Here is a 21,615-nt window from a genome sequence, read left to right on the forward strand (position 1 = left end):
TACTAAAAGGAAAGGGAGTTCATGATGGCTGGGAGTTTGTTAAGAGGGAGATAGTAAAAGCACAACTTCAGGCAATACCAGTGAGACAGAAACATGGAAGGTACCTAAAGAAGCCAGGGTGGCTATCTAAAGAACTTTTAACTGAGTTAAGATTAAAAAAGGATGTGTACAAAAAATGGAAAAGGGGGGAACCACCAAAGAGGAATTCAAACAAATAGCCAGCACGTGTAGACACAAAGTCAGAAAAGCTAAAGCACAGAATGAACTCAGGCTTGCTAGAGAGGTTAAAAGCAACAAAAAAGGCTTTTATGGGTATGTTCGTAGCAAAAGGAAGAACAAAGAAACAGTGGGGTCACTCAGAGGAGAAGATGGTGAAATGCAAACAGGGGACACAGAAAGGGCTGAACTCCTCGATGCCTTCTTTGCCTCAGTCTTCTCCGATAAAGAAAACAATGCCCGACCTGAAGAATTTGGAGCAAATGATTCAGCAGAGGAAACACAGCCCAGAATAACTAAGGAGATAGTACAAGAATACTTGGCTAGTCTAGATGTATTCAAGTCTCCAGGGCCAGATGAACTGCATCCAAGAGTATTAAAAGAACTGGCAGATGTGATCTCAGAACCACTGGCAGTCATCTTTGAGAATTCCTGGAGAACAGGCGAAGTCCCGGCAGACTGGAGGAGGGCAAATGTTGTCCCTATTTTCAAAAAGGGGAAAAGAGAGGACCCAAATAATTACCGCCCAGTCAGTCTGACATCAATACCAGGGAAGATTCTGGAGCAGATCATTAAGCAAACAGTCTGTGAGCACCTAGAAAGGAATGCTGTGATCACCAATAGTCAGCATGGATTTCTGAAAAATAAGTCATGTCAGACTAACCTGATCTCGTTTTTTGACAGAATTACAAGCCTGGTAGATGAAGGGAACGCAGTGGATGTAGCCTACCTTGATTTCAGCAAGGCATTTGACAAGGTGCCCCATGATATTCTTGTAAAGAAGCTGGTAAAATGCGGTCTTGACTATGCTACCACTCAGTGGATTTGTAACAGGCTGACTGACCAAACCCAAAGGGTGCTCATCAATGGTTCCTCTTCATCCTGGAGAAGAGTGACTAGTGGGGTGCCACAGGGTTCTGTTTTGGGCCCGGTCTTATTCAACATCTTTATCAACAACTTGGATGATGGACTCAAGGGCATCCTGATCAAATTTGCAGATGACACCAAACTGGGAGGGGTGGCTAACACCCCAGAGGACAGGATCACACTTCAAAATGACCTTGACAGATTAGAGAACTGGGCCAAAACAAACAAGATGAATTTTAACAGGGAGAAATGTAAAGTATTGCACTTGGGCAAAAAAAATGAGAGGCACAAATACAAGATGGGTGACACCTGGCTTGAGAGCAGTACATGTGAAAAGGATCTAGGAGTCTTGGTTGACCACAAACTTGACATGAGCCAACAGTGTGACGCGGCAGCTAAAAAAGCCAATGCAATTCTGGGCTGCATCAATAGGAGTATAGCATCTAGATCAAGGGAAGTAATAGTGCCACTGTATTCTGCTCTGGTCAGACCTCACCTGGAGTACTGTGTCCAGTTCTGGGCACCACAGTTCAAAAAGGACACTGACAAACTGAAACGTGTCCAGAGGAGGGCAACCAAAATGGTCAAAGGCCTGGAAACGATGCCTTATGAGGAACGGCTAAGGGAGCTGGGCATGTTTAGCCTGGAGAAGAGGAGGTTAAGGGGTGATATGATAGCCATGCTCAAATATATAAAAGGATGTCACATAGAGGAGGGAGAAAGGTTGTTTTCTGCTGCTCCAGAGAAGCGGACACGGAGCAATGGATCCAAACTACAAGAAAGAAGATTCCACCTAAACATTAGGAAGAACTTCCTGACAGTAAGAGCTGTTCGACAGTGGAATTTGCTGCCAAGGAGTGTGGTGGAGTCTCCTTCTTTGGAGGTCTTTAAGCAGAGGCTTGACAACCATATGTCAGGAGTGCTCTGATGGTGTTTCCTGCTTGGCAGGGGGTTGGACTCGATGGCCCTTGTGGTCTCTTCCAACTCTATGATTCTATGATTCTATGATTCATTCCAGGTGGGTGGTGAGTTACAGATTGCACCACCACTCCACTCAGGCTTTCATAGCTGAAGTGGTTGGTGCACACGCCTTTATACAGTTCTCACAAGCCATCAATTCCATAAGAACTAGCCCAGGCTACTTTGCAGTACTTTGTTTCCTTCATTGTGTTCACACTAGATGTCAGCACCTATCCATACCTGGAAACTGTAAGCTCACATCATGGCAGTAGAAAGGGTTATGCTGTTCTTAAAATTAAAGCTGAATTAAAATCCCTCCCAGGGCACTTCCAGATGAAGACAAATGCCCTTTGGGAGGGTGGTTCCCATGACCAGGAGATATGCAAGCAGCTCTGGAGGGTTCGCCCAGGTGTCCTTTGCATCTAGGATTTCCTTTTGACAGCTCTGCCTGATTGGCCAGCTATGGCTGCTCCTGGACAGGGAAAGTCTGGCCGCATATTGGAAACCTTGAGGCTGGATTACAGCAATGTGATGTATGTGGGGCTGCCCTTCGGTCTCATTTCAAAGCTCCAGTTGGTGCAAAAGTGTGACAGAATTGTTAAAAGGTCTACACTGGCTGCACATCTACTACCGAGCCAAGTTCATTGTCTTTGTATTAAGATAATTTACAAGTCCAAAATACCTAAGGGCATCCTAACATCTCATCTGTCAGCTTAAACACTTAGATCATCTGGAGGAGCATCATGTCTTGTCCCCGGAGTTGGTGAGGCTCATCTGACAACAAGAATTCAAACCTTTAGCAATTTCCCCAGTCCTAAGGACTGCTCAGCCAACAGAGATTCAGCAGGCTGTGAATCTTTAAAGGCCTGCTGAAAACATTTTTACTTAATGGTTAGTTGATGTTCTCTGATCTAATTTTTTTAACATGTTTTATTGTATATGTAGATAATGTAAATCACTTTGATACTTAGAAGATATAGCAGCATATAAATATTTTTGTAACTAAAATCATCTAAGCTCCCCACAAAGAAATAGTAAGCCATAGAAGACACTTAACAGCATTAATGTGGATTTAATAGCAGATGAATTAATGTGGACAAAACCCCATACTCAAGAACCAGAATACATAGGATGCTGAACTACTGTTGCACTTATTCAGAATATTCAGCTGAGGTGAATGGAAGGACATCTATCGATTGGCAGGACATCTGGAATTTAGCTGTTGTCTTCTTTCACGTGAGCAGGGGGCATTTTTGAGGATGCCAAAATATTACTCGTCTTTCACTACTGTGGAAGAAAGAGAGAATCTTTGTGGTGGATCAAAAGATACAAAGAAGAAGAAGAAGAAGGAGAAGAAGAAGAAGAAGAAGAAGAAGAAGAAGAAGAAGAAGAAGAAGAAGACGACGACGACAAATTATATCTCCCCGTCCCCCTTCGTCTCCCAGAGAGCCCATGGCAGCCCACAGCAAAGGTGCAGCATTAGGAAGAAGGTAAAAGCACAGGACACAGTACCGTATTTTTTGCTCTATAAGACTCACTTTTTCCCTCCTAAAAAGTAAGGGGAAATGTGTGTGCATCTTATGGAGCGAATGCAGGCTGCGCAGCTATCCCAGAAGCCAGAACAGCAAGAGGGATTGCTGCTTTCACTGCGCAGCGATCCCTCTTGCTGTTCTGGCTTCTGAGATTCAGAATATTTTTTTTCTTGTTTTCCTCCTCCAAAAACTAGGTGTGTCTTGTGGTCTGGTGCGTCTTATAGAGCGAAAAATACGGTATATCTCAGGGGCGACTCAAGGTGATAAGAGGTGAGCAGATCTTCCTTCAGAAACAGATGCCATTGTTCATTTTCCTTTCAAGGGATGATATCGTCAAGCATTGTGAGTTTTATGGGTGCAGAACTTTCTTGAATGTTCTCAAATACAAGCTTGCAGCAGTTGTTTATCTCGTGAGTCTGTGGGGCTCATGTTTAACGCTCAGAGGCAGATGATATATTTCCTGCCTACAGAGCAGTTCTGTGTCTTTTTCTATGCTTTCTGTTATACTGTCTGTTTCTTTGCTTCTGTAACTGGATGAGGTCCTAGGAGCTGAACCCGAGGTACCACTGTACTTAACCCGAGGTACCACTGTAATGGTACACATTATTTTATTTTAATTGATTTTTATCTTCTCAGACATTCTGTTTGTCATTGTGCTAAGATACCTTGAGAAAGGTAAGCCAAAGGCTTTTTGACCATAAGTCTTGTTCAGTGGTCTCAAATAAAATTTGCAATATGTAAAATGTACCAAAAATCATTTCAAACAATGCTTTTTGTTTAGTTGTGTTTAGGTTTTAAGGGGACAGGATGCTGCCTTTCTGGGTATGGAGGGGTTTGGAGAGAGAGATAATAATATTGTACTTGGAGGCCTTTCATGTTTTCAAGAAAAGGGGACATGCACCCATCAGAGTTTCTCAAATTTTGAAATGTGACCATTTGCCCCCAAATGTTCACAGTTCCAGCCCTAAATTAGCAAGTTATTTGTTCTTACCAAAGCGTCCACATTCCTGATAGCATTCATTTTCATTCAGAAAGTTATTTGCATTCTCTTTACAGCCACCGAAAATGAACTCCTCACACTTCAGGGTTTCAATATTGAAGAAAAAACGTGGAAAACTTCCTCTGCATCTTCCTACTTTCTTAGGGAGTTTGCATATATCAGGTAGACCATCTGGTGGGTAAAAGCAAAGAAAGGCAAGCCTCATATAAACATTATATCAAAGTCTGAAACACAGAAAGCAATGACATTGACAAGTGACTCCACCTCACAAATAAAAACAGTAATTAACTCACATTTCTACCAGATCTAAATTTATACAAATATGTTTTCACAAACCTTCTCTTTGAGATTCCCTAAATCTCTGGACTTCCCTCCATACCCTCTTCTGGTTCCTTATATTAACTAAGTTCTTCTGCATATCCATTCTTAAACCTTTTCAATTATTATTTCCCTTAATTTTATCTAATTTTCTGCTAGTTGCAAGCATTTACTTAAATGCTTTACTTATATGCATCAACCTGTTTACAGTATTTTTGCACATAAATAATAAACGATTCCCACTCTTTTTTAAACTTCTCATTGTCATAGTCTCTGAGCTTTGCCGCTAATTTTGCCATTTCTGCATAGTCCATTAGCTTGATTTGCCATTCTTCTTTCGTTGCTACCTTTTCGTCCTTCTATCTTTGGGCTAACAATATTTGGGCAGCTGTTGTAGCATACAAAAATATTTTCTTATCTTCTTTGGGGAGTTCAGTTCCTATCAGTCCTAGTAAAAAAGCTTCAGGTTTTTAAACAAAAGTTAGTTTAAACATTTTCTTCAGTTCATTATGGATCATTAACCAGAAGCTTTTAATAACCTTACATCCCCACCACTGGGCTGTATCCAGTTCTAGCTGAGAGTCACTTTCCTGTTCTCAATAGTTTAGCATTGGGTGTCAGCTGGGAAACTGAAATCCAAGACTTCTGGAAGAAGCCAAGTTGCCTATCTATGAACCAAAAATCACACAAAACAATATGGGCCAAACAACATGCCGCTCTATGCCACTCTGGTGAGTACCACCTGCAAGGTATCTTCGCTGGCGTAGTGAAACAACACATATTCTTGAGGATGCCAGAAGTCAACACTAACCATGAACAAGACTCCTATGTCCACACCCTGAGCCCTGAGCTTAGTTGGCAAAGATTGCTGAAGAGAGAGATCAGACTATTCAAGGGTAGGTGTACTCCAAATCTGATACAGTGGTACTTCGGGTTCCATACGCTTCAGGTTACATATGCTTCAGGTTACAGACTCCGCTAACCCAGAAATAGTACCCCGGGTTAAGAACTTTGCTTCAGGATGAGAACAGAAATCGTGCTCCGGTGGTGCGGCAGCAGCAGGAGGCCCCATTAGCAAAAGTGGTGCTTCAGGTTAAGAACAGTTTCAGGTTAAGAACGGACCTCCGGAACGAATTAAGTACTTAACCCGAGGTACCACTGTAGTTCCCAGAATGTTCCTTCCCCGGGAACATAGAATTCCAGGTGCTGACACTGATCCCAAGCAAGGACCACAGCTGGTATACAACGTTGTCATACTTGGCATAGAGGCATTGAAATGAATTGTTGTGTTTAACGTAGAGTCATCTATTTGAATGGATCTACTCTGAGTAGAAATATGTTGGATACAACTCCACAGCTCTTCATTTTGAGCCACCATTGAGCTCATTTCAAGGTCACATGTTCACTCACTGGGCAAAGTCAGCCCAGGGAATCTTTGTAGGCACACAAGCTCCTCAAACTCCCATAGCGTGATCAATATAATTGGGTGCATGTGTTGCCTATAAAAAAGCAAGCTCCACATCACTTGGGCCTTATGGAAGGGGCAACCCTATGTAGAGAGGGAGGTACAGCCATGATACACATAAGATTTAGAAGTTGTAAGAGCAGAGAGAGCTCATACCTGTATCTGACGCAGAGATGCCCAGCAGCTCAGGCCAGGGTGCGAAAAGGCCCACGATGAGAGACAGGAGGATGAAGGGACCACACTGCATGGCGACTCTTCAATGGGAATGTCCAGTGCCAAGGGAAGGGACGCTATATTGTGTTCTTTAAGGAAATGGAAGCAGTCATCTGGGCATGAAAAAGCAATATCTAGGGACAATCTGGATCTACTCTATTATTTACAAGGTAATTTTCTGTTCTCAATAAAGTATTCTTCTACCTCAGCTCAGGACATGTTGGAGCTATGAATTATATCCACAGAAGACTGAAACAGCCTGGAAGGATTTCAGTTCCGTGACATGGTATTGATATAAACCTGTTCTTTTGTCATGCAGCGCCCATGCCCTTCTCTTCCTCTCTGGTGTGGGTGCTGTGGAGTAATGGGTAGATTAGTCAGGACATGTTAAGTAAGGAAAAGAAATATAAATATCCAGCAACTCTTATTAAGACCATCATATAAGTGCCTGGTAGAGTTTGGTTTATTCTCACCACGTCTCATATTTGGCTAAGCCAGTGGTTTTCAACCAGTGTGCCATGGCACCTTGGGGCGCCTTGAATGATAGTTAGAGTACCCCGGGCCACACTGGCCTCTGTCCCTCTTTCCTTCTTTCCCTTCTCTGATGCCCTCTCACGTCTCTGCCTCCCAAAGGCTTCCACGGCTGTTCATTGCAGCAGCCCTGGCTACAAACTCCCCAGGCAAATGGTGCCTCTGGAGCTGCCTAAGCTATCAAGTCTGTGAAAAAGTGACATCAGGGTTTATAAGTTAGCAGGAGAATGATAGTTGTTAGGAGATTGCTTAAGGTGTTGGAAGCCCAGGCGTGGGAGCGAGCAGTGAATATAATTAAAGTTTCCTCTTGCTCCTACATGGTGAGCTTGGGCTGGGAAGGGTACGACAGGGTTCAGTTTTGGGGGAACACTGTGAAAGGAAGAGCGGTATTTTACTGAGGAATGGTATAAAAGTCAGTGTTATAGAAAAAACCTGTTCCTTTTCCCTTATGGGGTATCCAAGAGTCCGTTTAGAGTCTTTAAGTGAGTTACCTGTCGGTAGGAGAAAACAACAGAGGCCAGCCAGAGAATATTGAGAAGCAAAGCAGCTAGTAAGCCTGATCTTTATTAAACTGTTGCAACAGGGTCCTCACTCACCATACGCAGGAGAGAGGAGGAACCCAGAACAATGGTGCACAAGCCCATATATAGACTTTTGAAATCGCCCACCCTGTAAACCAGGCTTCCTCAACTTCGGCCCTCCAGATGTTTTGAGACTACAATTCCTATCATCCCCATCCACTGGTCCTGCTAGCTAGGGATCATGGGAGTTGTAGGACAAAAACATCTGGAGGGCCAAGGTTGAGGAAGCCTGCTTTAGACCAAGACCACCCCCAAAACATCATACATACATTACAGAAGGAGGTAGTCTACAGCAGAAATCCTGTTTGCCAGGATATCTGTTAATGGTCACTGATTGCTTTACCTGGACAACCTGGCCATTCTTTTGTGATAGTAAATACTTCAGTTTCTGAGTCCCAGGTCACAGGCTCACCCTGTTCATACTCAAATCCACCCTTAAGACAGGATTTGTAAGCAAAAAGACAAAGGGGAGGCTTTCTCCATTTCCTACCTTCTTGCAGAGAAATATATTGAGGTCAATTTGGGAGAGTCAAAATGACTTCAGGATTGCTCTCCTGTACTATTTCAGACAAAAAAACCAAACACATCTGCTAACATAATATGCTTTTGTTGTCTTTGCCACTCTGGGAGACTTCCAACAAAAATATAGAGTGAAAGTCAAAATCACTTCAGGATTGCTCTCCTGTACTCGTTCAGATTGAGGGCACAAGGAGAAGGGGGCGACAGAGGTTGAGATGGTTGGACAGTGTTCTCGAAGCTACAAACATGAGTTTGAGCAAACTGCGGGAGGCAGTGGAAGACAGGAGTGCCTGGCGTGCTCTGGTCCATGGGGTCACGAAGAGTCGGACACGACTAAACGACTAAACAACAACAACACTATTTCAGACATGTGGTATATATACTTATGTATGTGTTTCCTTGTACATTTATGAACATTTATTTTATATTTGGGACCATAGGATTCTTATAACATCAGGAACAATGTACAGTATTACAATAAGGCTGTGCTCAGTTTCCTATCACTTCTCCATAATTAAACTATACCATTTAACATACAAAATATTATTCTATGTTATTGTAATGAATGTTGAATGTTATTTTATTTGCATATTGTATGTTGTATTGTGCATATTGTCTTATTTATATGATGTAAGCCACTCTGAGGCTGGCTTTGGCCTGGGAGGGCGGGATACAAATAAAATGTATTATTATTATTATTATTATTATTATTATTATTATTATTAAAACATACAAAAAACCAAACACATTTGCTAACATAATATGCTTTTGTTGTCTCAGCCACTCTGGGAGGCTTCCAACAAAAATATTGTGTTCTTTAAGGAAATGGAAGCAGTCATCTGGGCATGAAAAAGCAATATCTAGGGACAATCTGGATCTACTCTATTAATTACAAGGTAATTTTCTGTTCTCAATAAAGTATTCTTCTACCTCAGCTCAGGACATGTTGGAGCTATGAATTATATCCACAGAAGACTGAAACAGCCTGGAAGGATTTCAGTTCTGTGACATGGTATTGATACACCGTAAATCTGTTCTTTTGTCATGCAGCGCCCATGCCCTTCTGTTCCTCTCTGGTGTGGGTGCTGTGGAGTAATGGGTAGATTAGTCAGGACAGGTTAAGGTAGGAAAAGAAATATACTGTAAATATCCAGCCACTCTTATTAAGACCATCATATAAGTGCCTGGTACATTCAACTTTTATTGTAGCAATAAAGTTTGGTTTATTCTCACCACGTCTCAGATTTGGCTAAGTCAGTGGTTTTCAACCAGTGTGCCATGGCACCTTGGGGCGCCTTGAATGATAGTCAGAGTACCCCAGGCAACACTGGCCTCTGTCCCTCTTTCCTTCTTTCCCTTCTCTGATGCCCTCTCACGTCTCTGCCTCCCAAAGGCTAACACGGCTGTTCATTGCAGCAGCCCTGGCTACAAACTCCCCAGGCAAATGGTGCCTCTGGAGCTGCCTAAGCTGTCAAGTCTGTGAAAAAGTGACATCAGAGTTTATAAGTTAGCAGGAGAATGATAGTTGTTAGGAGATTGCTTAAAGTGTTGGAAGCCCAGAGCTTGGAGCACCATAACACGGGGGCGTGGGGGTGAGCAGTGAATAGAATTAAAGTTTCCTCTTGCTCCTACATGGTGAGCTTGGGTTGGGAAGGGTACGACAGGGTTCAGTTTTGGGGGAACACTGTGAAAGGAAGAGCGGTATTTTACTGAGGAATGATATAAAAGCCAGTGTTATAGAAAAAACCTGCTCCTTTTCCCTTATGGGGTATCCAAGAGCCCATATAGAGTCTTTAAGTGGGTTACCTATCCGTAGGAGAAAACAACAGAGGCCAGCCAGAGAATATTGAGAAGCAAAGCAGCTAGTAAGCCTGATCTTTATTAAACTGTTGCAACAGGGTCCTCACTCACCATACGCAGGAGAGAGCAGGAACCCAGAACAATGGTGCACAAGCACCTACATAGACTTTTGAAATTGCCCACCCTGTAGACCAGGCTTCCTCAACCTTGGCCCTCCAGATGTTTTGAGACTGCAATTCCCATCATCCCCATCCACTGGTCCTGCTAGGTAGGGATCATGGGAGTTGTAGGACAAAAACATCTGGAGGGCCGAGGTTGAGGAAGCCTGCTTTAGACCAAGACCACCCCCAAAACATCATACATACATTACAGAAGGAGGTGGTCTACAGCAGAAATCCTGTTTGCCAGGATATCTGTTAATGGTCACTGATTGCTTTACCTGGGCAACCTGGCCATTCTTTTGTGATGGTAAATACTTCAGTTTCTGAGTTTCAGGTCACAGGCTCACCCTGTTCATACACAAATACACTCTTAAGACAGGATTTGTAAGCAAAAAGACAAAGGGGAGGCTTTCTCCATTTCCTCCCTTCTTGCAGAGAAATATATTGAGGTCAATTTGGGAGAGTCAAAATGACTTCAGGATTGCTCTCCTGTACTATTTCAGACAAAAAAACCAAACACATTTGCTAACATAATATGCTTTTGTTGTCTTTGCCACTCTGGGAGACTTCCAACAAAAATATAGAGTGAAAGTCAAAATGACTTCTGGATTGCTCTCCTGTACTATTTCAGACATGTGGTTTATATACTTATGTATGAATTTCCTTGTACATTTATGAATATTTATTTTATATTTGGGACCATAGGATTCTTATAACATCAGGAACAATGTACAGTATTACAATAAGGCTGTGCTCAGTTTCCTATCACTTCTCCATAATTAAACTATACCATTTAACATACAAAATATTATTCTATATTATTGTAATGAATGTTGAATGCTATTTTATTTGCATATTGTATTAAGCATATTGTCTTATTTATATGATGTAAGCCACTCTGAGGCTGGCTTTGGCCAGGGAGGGCGGGATACAAATAAAATGTATTATTATTATTATTATTATTATTATTATTATTATTATTAAAACATACAAAAAACCAAACACATTTGCTAACATAATATGCTTTTGTTGTCTCAGCCACTCTGGGAGGCTTCCAACAAAAATATTGTGTTCTTTAAGGAAATGGAAGCAGTCATCTGGGCATGAAAAAGCAATATCTAGGGACAATCTGGATCTACTCTATTAATTACAAGGTAATTTTCTGTTCTCAATAAAGTATTCTTCTACCTCAGCTCAGGACATGTTGGAGCTATGAATTATATCCACAGAAGACTGAAACAGCCTGGAAGGATTTCAGTTCTGTGACATGGTATTGATACACCATAAATCTGTTCTTCTGTCATGCAGCGCCCATGCCCTTCTGTTCCTCTCTGGTGTGGGTGCTGTCGAGTAATGGGTAGATTAGGCAGGACAGGATAAGATAGGAAAAGAAATATAAATATCCAGCAACTCTTATTAAGACCATCATATAAGTGCCTGGTACATTTAGCTTTTATTGTAGCAATAAAGTTTGGTTTATTCTCACCACATCTCATATTTGGCTAAGCCAGTGGTTTTCAACCAGTGTGCCATGGCACCCTGGGGTGCCTTGAATGATAGTTAGAGTACCCCGGGCCACACTGGCCTCTGTCCCTCTTTCCTTCTTTCCCTTCTCTGATGCCCTCTCACGTCTCTGCCTCCCAAAGGCTAACACGGCTGTTCATTGCAGCAGCCCTGGCTACAAACTCCCCAGGCAAATGGTCCTCTGGGGCTGCCTAAGCTATCAAGTCTGTGAAAAAGTGACATCAGAGTTTATAAGTTAGCAGGAGAATGATAGTTGTTAGGAGATTGCTTAAAGTGTTGGAAGCCCAGAGCTTGGAGCACCATAACACGGGGGCGTGGGGGTGAGCAGTGAATAGAATTAAAGTTTCCTCTTGCTCCTACATGGTGAGCTTGGGTTGGGAAGGGTACGACAGGGTTCAGTTTTGGGGGAACACTGTGAAAGGAGGAGCGGAATTTTACTGAGGAATGGTATAAAAGCCAGTGTTATAGAAAAAACCTGCTCCTTTTCCCTTATGGGGTATCCAAGAGCCTGTATAGAGTCTTTAAGTGGGTTACCTATCGGTAGGCGAAAACAACAGAGGCCAGCCAGAGAATATTGAGAAGCAAAGCAGCTAGTAAGCCTGATCTTTATTAAACTGTTGCAACAGGGTCCTCACTCACCATACGCAGGAGAGAGGAGGGACCCAGAACAATGGTGCACATATATCTGTCTACTCCTGTAGATAGCTGTTTTATTGGACACCTTTATATACAGGCACCCCCCCCATTTGCATGAGGGTGGTGTTCCAGGTCATTGTGCATGTCACCAGGATGTGCGTAAGCTTGCCCTGCCCTGTTCTGCCCTTGCCCTGTTTCACCCCCGTTCTGCTCCATGCTGAAAACGGCATCCCCTCCAACATTTCTCTGATGAAAATACAGATGTCCCATTCCATAATGATAATTTTACTATTAACTGATGTAAAGGAAAGAGGTGGATTTGCCCTGCCAGACCTTAAACTCTATTATGAATCAGCAGCATTCTGCTGGTTGAAAGAATGGCTGCTTCTTGAGAACACAGACATTTTGGATTTAGAAGGTTTTAATAATGTTTTTGGGTGGCATGCATATTTGTGGTATGACAAGGTCAAAGCACACAAAGCATTTAAAAACCATATTGTCAGGAAAGCATTGTTTAATGTCTGGACAAGATATAAGGACTTACTTGAAAACAAAACCCCAAGGTGGTTGTCACCGATGGAAGCAAAGGCTCAGAAAGAGCTCAATATGGAGGCCAAATGGCCGAAATATTGGGAAATTTTGGAACAAGAAGGAGACAAATTGAAATTGCAGAGTTTTGAGAAATTAAAAGATAAAGTGCGAGACTGGCTTCACTATTATCAAATAAGGGAGGCTTATAATTTGGACAAAAAAATTGGCTTCCAGGTGGAAAAATCAAAATTGGAAACAGAACTGTTAGATCCCAAAACAAAGATACTTTCAAGAATGTATAACTTGCTGTTGAAATGGAATACTCAGGATGAAACGGTTAAATCTGCTATGATTAAATGGGCACAAGATGTTGGACACAACATTATGTTTGCTGATTGGGAACAGTTGTGGACCACAGGTATGAAATTTACGGCATGTAATGCCCTAAGAGAGAATATTATGAAAATGATATACAGGTGGTACATGACACCAGTCAAGCTTGCAAAAGTCTATCATTTGCCCGATAATAAATGTTGGAAATGTAAAGAAAATGAAGGTACATTCTTTCACCTTTGGTGGACGTGCCCAAAGATTAAGGCTTTCTGGGAGATGATCTATAATGAAATGAAAAAGTTATTTAAATATACCTTCCTCAAGAAACCAGAGGCCTTCCTCCTGGGCATAGTCGGCCAATTGGTGCCAAAGAAGGATAGAACTTTCTTTATGTATGCTATAACAGCAGCAAGAATACTCATTGCAAAGTATTGGAAGACACAAGATCTACCCACCCTGGAAGAGTGGCAGATGAAGGTGATGGAATATATGGAACTGGCGGAAATGACTGGCAGAATCCGAGACCAGGGAGAAGAGTCGGTGGAAGAAGATTGGAAGAAATTCAAAGACTATTTGCAGAAATATTGTAAAATTAATGAATGTTAAAATGATGTTGGATTGACATTAAGCGGCCTTAGCAACAAGGTCAATAAGAATATGTAAAAAAGGATTGATAACGGATGAAAATATATAGTTATAATATGTTGAGATATAGAGTTAAGATAAATGAAAGAGGGTAAGGATTTGCTGAACTAACCATGTGAATAGGAATACAAAAAAGGGAGGTGTGAGGAGGTCAGGGAAATAAGCAAACGAAATTTAAGATATGAAAAAATTGATTTGTTTTTAATTTTTTCTATTTACTTTTTCTGTATTTTGTATCTTTTTTTCTATGTATTTTAGTATTTTTTGTATTTTTTGTATTTTTCTCCTCTTGTTTTCTTTTTATTCTGTAGTTTTCTTCTTTTTGTAAAACTTCAATAAATATCTTTCAAAAAAACAAACAAAAAAACCCCATAATGATAATTTTACTATTCATACCCCACACATCCTAAAGGGTTGCCCCAGCACTCTGGGCAGCTTCCAACATATATAAAAAACATAATAAAACATTAAACATTCAGAATACATCCCTATACAGGATTGCCTTCAGACAGTTCAGGGGTTGCATAAAGCGGGACATTCTGGGACGCAATTCAAAACTGGGACAGCTTCTCTAAATCAGGGAAGTCCCTGGAAAATAGGGACACTTGGAGGGTCTGAAACTGTGCACACATCTGTGGTTGCACACATGCCAATCGCACACAAATGGGGGTTTGCCTGTATATAAGAAAAACAATTCAAATAATTATCCACCACTTTTTGGTAGTCACACCCACCCTCCTGGCAGATGTCAAAGAGTTAAACGACTACATAACCTTTTGTAGACATCTGAAGGCAGCCCTGATTTGGGAAGCTTTTAATGTTTGATGTGTGTGTGTTTTCTTTCACTCTATATTTTTGTTGGAAGCCTCCCAGAGTGGCTGAGACAACAAAAGCATATTATGTTAGCAAATGTGTTTGGTTTTTTTGTATGTTATAATAATAATAATAATAATAATAATAATAATAATAATAATAATAATAAATTTTATTTGTATCCCGCCCTCCCCGGCCAAAGCCAGGCTCAGAGTGGCTTACATCATATAAATAAGACAATATGCACAATACAACATACAATATGCAAATAAAATAACATTCAACATTCATTACAATAACATAGAATAATATTTTGTATGTTAAATGGTATAGTTTAATTATGGAGAAGTGATAGGAAACTGAGCACAGCCTTATTGTAATACTGTACATTGTTCCTGATGTTATAAGAATCCTATGGTCCCAAATATAAAATAAATGTTCATAAATGTACAAGGAAACACATACATAAGTATATAAACCACATGTCTGAAATAGTGTTGTTGTTGTTTTGTAGCACCCTGCTTGTGGTTAACGCTTAGCTGGAATGAAATATTCAATGCAGCAATAGAGAAATTAAAATAATAATTTATTTGTCAGACAAATAAATGATAGGCACAGTGGTATCTGGTTACCAAAGCTCTGCCCCCTTCCAGCCCTGATGGCCAACACTTATATTTCCTCAGCCTTCCCCCCCCCCCCTTGCTCCTCCTTTGGCTGCCTCTGTCCAATCAGCCTGGTTGAAATTCCTATTGGCTGTTTGCTAGAACCAATCATAAAAGATACACCCATTTCCTATTACCTTTTATGGGAGAAAAGAGCTATATTTCCTTCTATCCATAAATGGCAGACAAGTAGCCATATATCTTACATTTGCCTCGACAAGGCACCTTAAATTACCAGATCACCTTTTGCCCCTGTTGCCCCTGCATTCCAAAACAAATGGCTAAAACAAATGGCTCGTGGTATTAAATTCTATCTAAACAGAGATCTTGGGTTCACATTCTCACACACCATCAATGAAACAAGAATCTCACATAAGAATCTAACATTTCTTACTTTCTAAATCCTTTGCCTAATTACATTAAGCCAACAAATCTCATACATAACATAGATAGCTTTTTAGAAGAAAAGGCCTTTGCAAAGTAAAAAGGAACTCAGTAAAAAACAGCTTCAAAAGAAGCCTCTTCAGTTTACACCCCCCCTTTCCCCAGCCAGCTGCTTTTCCCATTAGCTCTTCCCAAAATTTATTGCCCTTTAACTCTCTCAGTATACCTTAAACCTTAGGAAAATATGGCTAGAGTCTAATGAGAGGCACATGGTATTATTTTCTGTTAAACAATAAATCTTACTATTTACCAACTCTTAATTAGTGTTTTTGCAGCTTGATTGTGAATATGTAGGGTCAGTGTAACCTTTGCTCCCAGCCTGTAATTCCCTTTTACAACTTTGAGAAACTTGTCTCCTGCTATGGTTATAAATCAGGGGGGCCCTTGTTCAGGAGAGCAGGAAGATAAACAACCGCCAAAGTACTTAGCCAGATGGTTTCTGCCTGGCATGAAACATACAAACATTTGCAAATATATCTTTAAGCTCATTTTAAAATACAGGCCTTGATCAGATGCCTCAGTTTAGTCGTTTAGTCGTGTCCGACTCTTCGTGACCCCATGGACCAGAGCACGCCAGGCACTCCTGTCTTCCACTGCCTCCCGCAGTTTGCTCAAACTCATGTTTGTAGTTTCGAGAACACTGTCCAACCATCTCAACCTCTGTCGCCCCCTTCTCCTTGTGCCCTCAATCTGAACGAGTACAGGAGAGCAATCCTGAAGTCATTTTGACTCTCCCAAATTGACCTCAATATATTTCTCTGCAAGAAGGGAGGAAATGGAGAAAGCCTCCCCTTTGTCTTTTTGCTTACAAATCCTGTCTTAAGGGTGTATTTGTGTATGAACAGGGTGAGCCTGGGACCTGGGACTCAGAAACTGAAATATTTACCATCACAAAAGAATTGCCAGGTTGCCTAGGTAAAGCAATCAGTGACCATTAACAGATATCCTGGCAAACAGGATTTCTGCTGTAGACCACCTCCTTCTGTAATGTTTGCACAATGTTTTGGGGGGTGGTCTTGGTCTACAGCAGGCTTCCTCATTCTTGGCCCTCCAGATGTTTTTGGCCTACAACTCCCATGATCCCTAGCTAGCAGGACCAGTGGGTGGGGATGACAGGAATTGTAGTCTCAAAACATCTGGAGGGCCAAGGTTGAGGAAGCCTGGTCTACAGGGTGGGCAATTTCAAATGTCTATATATGGGCTTGTGCACCATTGTTCTGGGTTCCTCCTCTCTCCTGCGTATGGTGAGTGAGGACCCTGTTGCAACAGTTTAATAAAGATCAGGCTTACTAGCTGCTTTGCTTCTCAATATTCTCTGGCTGGCCTCTGTTGTTTTCTCCTACCGATAGGTAACCCACTTAAGTACACTATACGGGCTCTTGGATACCCCATAAGGGAAAAGGAGCAGGTTTTTTCTATAACACTGGCTTTTATACCATTCCTCAGTAAAATACCGCTCTTCCTTTCACAGTGTTCCCCCAAAACTGAACCCTGTCGTACCCTTCCCAACCCAAGGTCACCACGTAGGAGCAAGAGGAAACTTTAATTCTATTCACTGCTCACCCCCACGCCCCCGTGTTATGGTGCTCCAAGCTCTGGGCTTCCAACACCTTAAGCAATCTCCTAACAACTATCATTCTCCTGCTAACTTATAAACTCTGATGTCACTTTTTCACAGACTTGATAGCTTAGCCAGCTCCAGAGGACCATTTGCCTGGGGAGTTTGTAGCCAGGGCTGCTGCAATGAACAGCCGTGTTAGCCTTTGGGAGGCAGAGACGTGAGAGGGCATCAGAGAAGGGAAAGAAGGAAAGAGGGACAGAGTCCAGTGTTGCCTGGGGTACTCTGACTATCATTCAAGGCGCCCCAAGGTGCCATGGCACACTGGTTGAAAACCACTGGCTTAGCCAAATATGAGACGTGGTGAGAATAATCCAAACTCTACCAGGCACTTATATGATGGTCTTAATAAGAGTTGCTGGATATTTATATTTCTTTTCCTATCCTATCCTGTCCTGCCTAATCTACCCATTACTCCACAGCACCCACATCAGAGAGGAACAGAAGGGCATGGGCGCTGCATGACAGAAGAACCGATTTACGGTGTATCAATACCATGTCACAGAACTGAAATTCTTCCAGGCTGTTTCAGTCTTCTGTGGATATAATTCATAGCTCCAACATGTCCTGAGCTGAGGTAGAAGAATATTTTATTGAGAACAGAAAATTTCCTTGTAATTAATAGAGTAGATCCAGATTGTCCCTAGATATTGCTTTTTCATGCCCAGATGACTGCCTCTATTTCCTTAAAGAACACAATATAGCTTCCCTTCCCTTGGCACTGGACATTCCCATTGAAGAGTCGCCATGCAGTGTGGTCCCTTCATCCTCCTGTCTCTCATCGTGGGCCTTTTCGCACCCTGGCCTGAGCTGCTGGGCATCTCTGCGTCAGATACAGGTATGAGCTCTCTCTCCTCTTACAACTTCTAAATCTTATGTGTATCATGGCTGTACCTCCCTCTCTACATAGGGTTGCCCCCTTCCATAAGGCCCAAGTGATGTGGAGCTTGCTTTTTTGTAGGCAACACATGCACCCAATGATATTGATCACGCTATGGGAGTTTGAGGAGCTTGTGTGCCTACAAAGATTCCCTGGGCTGACTTTGCCCAGTGAGTGAACATGTGACCTTGAAATGAGCTCAATGGTGGCTCAAAATGAAGAGCTGTGGAGTTGTATCCAACATATTTCTACTCAGAGTAGATCCATGACTCTACGTTAAACACAACAATTCATTTCAATGCCTCTATGCCAAGTATGACAACGTTGTATACCAGCTGTGGTCCTTGCTTGGGATCAGTGTCAGCACCTGGAATTCTATGTTCCCGGGGAAGGAACATTCTGGGAACTACAGTGGTACCTCGGGTTAAGTACTTAATTCGTTCCGGAGGTCCGTTCTTAACCTGAAACTGTTCTTAATCTGAAGCACCACTTTAGCTAATGGGGCCTCCTCTGCTGCCGCACCACCGGAGCACGATTTCTTTTCTCATCCTGAAGCAAAGTTCTTAACCCGAGGTACTATTTCTGGTTTAGCGGAGTCTGTAACCTGAAGCGTATGTAACCTGAAGCGTATGGAACCCGAAGTACCACTGTATCAGATTTGGAGTACACCTACCCTTGAATAGTCTGATCTCTCTCTTCAGCAAGTTTTGCCAACTAAACTCAGGGCTCAGGGTGTGGACATAGGAGTCTTGTTCATGGTTAGTGTTGACTTCTGGCAGGTGGTACTCACCAGAGTGGCAGAGAGCGGCATGTTGTTTGGCCCATATTGTTTTGTTTGATTTTTGGTTCATAGATAGACAACTTGGCTTCTTCCAGAAGTCTTGGATTTCAATTTCCCAGCTGACACCCAATGCTAAACTATTGAGAACAGGAAAGTGACTCTCAGCTAGAACTGGATACAGCCCAGTGGTGGGGATGTAAGGTTATTAAAAGCTTCTGGGTAATGATCTATAATGAACTGAAGAAAATGTTTAAACTAACTTTTGTTAAAAAACCTGAAGCTTTTTTACTAGGACTGATAGGAACTGAACTCCCCAAAGAAGATAAGAAAATATTTTTGTATGCTACAACAGCTGCCCAAATATTGTTAGCCCAAAGATAGAAGGACGAAAAGGTAGCAACGAAAGAAGAATGGCAAATCAAGCTAATGGACTATGCAGAAATGGCAAAATTAATGGCAAAGCTCAGAGACTATGACAATGAGAAGTTTAAAAAAGAGTGGGAATCATTTATTATTTATGTGCAAAAATACTGTAAGTATAAGTAAAGCATTTAAGTAAATGCTTGCAACTAGCAGAAAATTAGATAAAATTAAGGGAAATAATAATTGAAAAGGTTTAAGAATGGATATGCAGAAGAACTTAGTTAATATAAGGAACCAGAAGAGGGTATGGAGGGAAGTCCAGAGATTTAGGGAATCTCAAAGAGAAGGTTTGTGAAAACATATTTGTATTAATTACGTCTGGTAGAAATGTGAGTTAATTACTGTTTTTATTTGTGAGGTGGAGTCACATGGTCAATGTCATTGCTTTCTGTGTTTCAGACTTTGATATAATGTTTATATGAGGCTTGCCTTTCTTTGCTTTTACCCACCAGATGGTCTACCTGATATATGCAAACTCCCTAAGAAAGTAGGAAGATGCAAAGGAAGTTTTCCACGTTTTTTCTTCAATATTGAAACCCTGAAGTGTGAGGAGTTCATTTTCGGTGGCTGTAGAGAGAATGCAAATAACTTTCTGAATGAAAATGAATGCTATCAGGAATGTGGACGCTTTGGTAAGAACAAATAACTTGCTGTTGTAGGGCAGGAGCTGTGAACATTTTGGGGCAAATGGGCACATTTCAAAATTTGAGAAACTCTGATGGGTGCATGTCCCCTTTTCTTGAAAACATGAAAGGCCTCCAAGTACAATATTATTATCTCTCTCTCCAAACCCCTCCATACAAACCCAGAAAGGCAGCATCCTGTCCCCTTAAAACCTAAACACAACTGAACAAAAAGCATTGTTTGAATTGATTTTTGGTACATTTTACATATTGCAAATTTTATTTGAGACCACTGAACAAGACTTATGGTCAAAAAGCCTTTGGCTTACTTTTCTTAAGGTATCTTAGCACAATGACAAACAGAATGTCTGAGAAGATAAAAATCAATTAAAATAAAATAATGTGTACCATTACAGTGGTACCTCGGGTTAAGTACTTAATTCGTTCCGGAGGTCCGTTCTTAACCTGAAACTGTTCTTAACCTGAAGCACCACTTTAGCTAAAGGGGCCTCCCTCGGCTGCCACGCCGATCTGACACGCCGATTTCTGATCTCATCCTGAAGCAAAGTTCTTAACCCGAGGTACTATTTCTGGGTTAGTGGAGTCTGTAACCTGAAGCAACTGTAACCTGAAGCGTATGTAACCTGAGGTACCACTGTACTCAATAACAGCCGAACTCAATGTCTGTTCTCAGTTGCTTTTTGACTGACCAGTCTTCTCCAGTAGAAGATAAACCACACAGAATACAGTAATATCAACTTCAGTATAGCTGCAAATAATATTATATATTCTATGATGTGCTGCAACATAAGTATCTTTCCAGCTTTTCAAACCGAGAAATCTAAAGTACTGAGCCTACTCTCAGGCAGCCATGGCCAGACTCCAGAAGGGATTCTTTCTTCAGGTAGAAAATATCTGACAGGGCTGGTGCAAAATCTAGTCACTCCCTGTCTCCATGGCTCTTTAGCGCAACTCCAGGGCATGGGCAGATAGCAACAGATTGCAATTGCATGAACTGCAACTGCTGCAAGCTTGTATTTGAGAACATTCAAGAAAGTTCTGCACCCATAAAACTCACAATGCTTGACGATATCATCCCTTGAAAGGAAAATGAACAATGGCATCTGTTTCTGAAGGAAGGTCTGCTCACCTTGAGTCGCCCCTGAGATATACTGTGTCCTGTGCTTTTACCTTCTTTCTAGTGCTGCACCTTTGCTGTGGGCTGCCCTGGGCTCTCTGGGAGACGAAGGGGGACGGGGGGATATAATTTGTCTTCTTCTTCTTCTTCTTCTTCTTCTTCTTCTTCTTCTTCTTCTTCTTCTTCTTCTTCTTTGTATCATTTGATCCACCACAAAGATTCTCTCTTTCTTCCACAGTAGTGAAAGAGGAGTAATATTTTGGCATCCTCAAAAATGCCCCCTGCTCATGTGAAAGAAGACAACAGCTAAATTCCAGATGTCCTGCCAATCGACAGATGTCCTTCCATTCACCTCAGCCGAATATTCTGAATAAGTGCAACAGCAGTTCAGCATCCTCTGT

General features: G+C 41.7%; 1 protein-coding gene and 2 long non-coding RNA genes across 3 annotated transcripts in view; 1 reads left to right on the plus strand and 2 right to left on the minus strand.

Moving 5' to 3' along the window:
• Positions 1 to 21,615, minus strand: part of LOC310750810 — a 226,068-nt gene that overhangs the window by 37,433 nt on the left and 167,020 nt on the right. The gene's annotated exons all lie outside the window — the stretch shown is intronic.
• On the minus strand, positions 3,252 to 6,704 carry LOC310750798. Its single transcript, XR_014542285.1, has 3 exons — positions 6,515 to 6,704; positions 4,567 to 4,746; positions 3,252 to 3,330 (listed from the first exon to the last, which is right to left on the minus strand). It is a non-coding gene; the product is annotated as an uncharacterized lncRNA (long non-coding RNA).
• Positions 18,099 to 21,567, plus strand: LOC310749891 (kappaPI-actitoxin-Avd3d-like). Its single transcript, XM_083587212.1, has 3 exons — positions 18,099 to 18,207; positions 19,906 to 20,085; positions 21,453 to 21,567. The coding sequence occupies exons 1-3, from the start codon at positions 18,117 to 18,119 to the stop codon at positions 21,467 to 21,469; spliced, it is 288 nt and encodes a 95-aa protein (XP_083443338.1). The 5' UTR covers positions 18,099 to 18,116; the 3' UTR covers positions 21,470 to 21,567.

This window comes from Podarcis filfolensis, assembly GCF_964270895.1.
Source record: "Podarcis filfolensis genome assembly, chromosome: 15".
NCBI lineage: Eukaryota > Metazoa > Chordata > Lepidosauria > Squamata > Lacertidae > Podarcis > Podarcis filfolensis.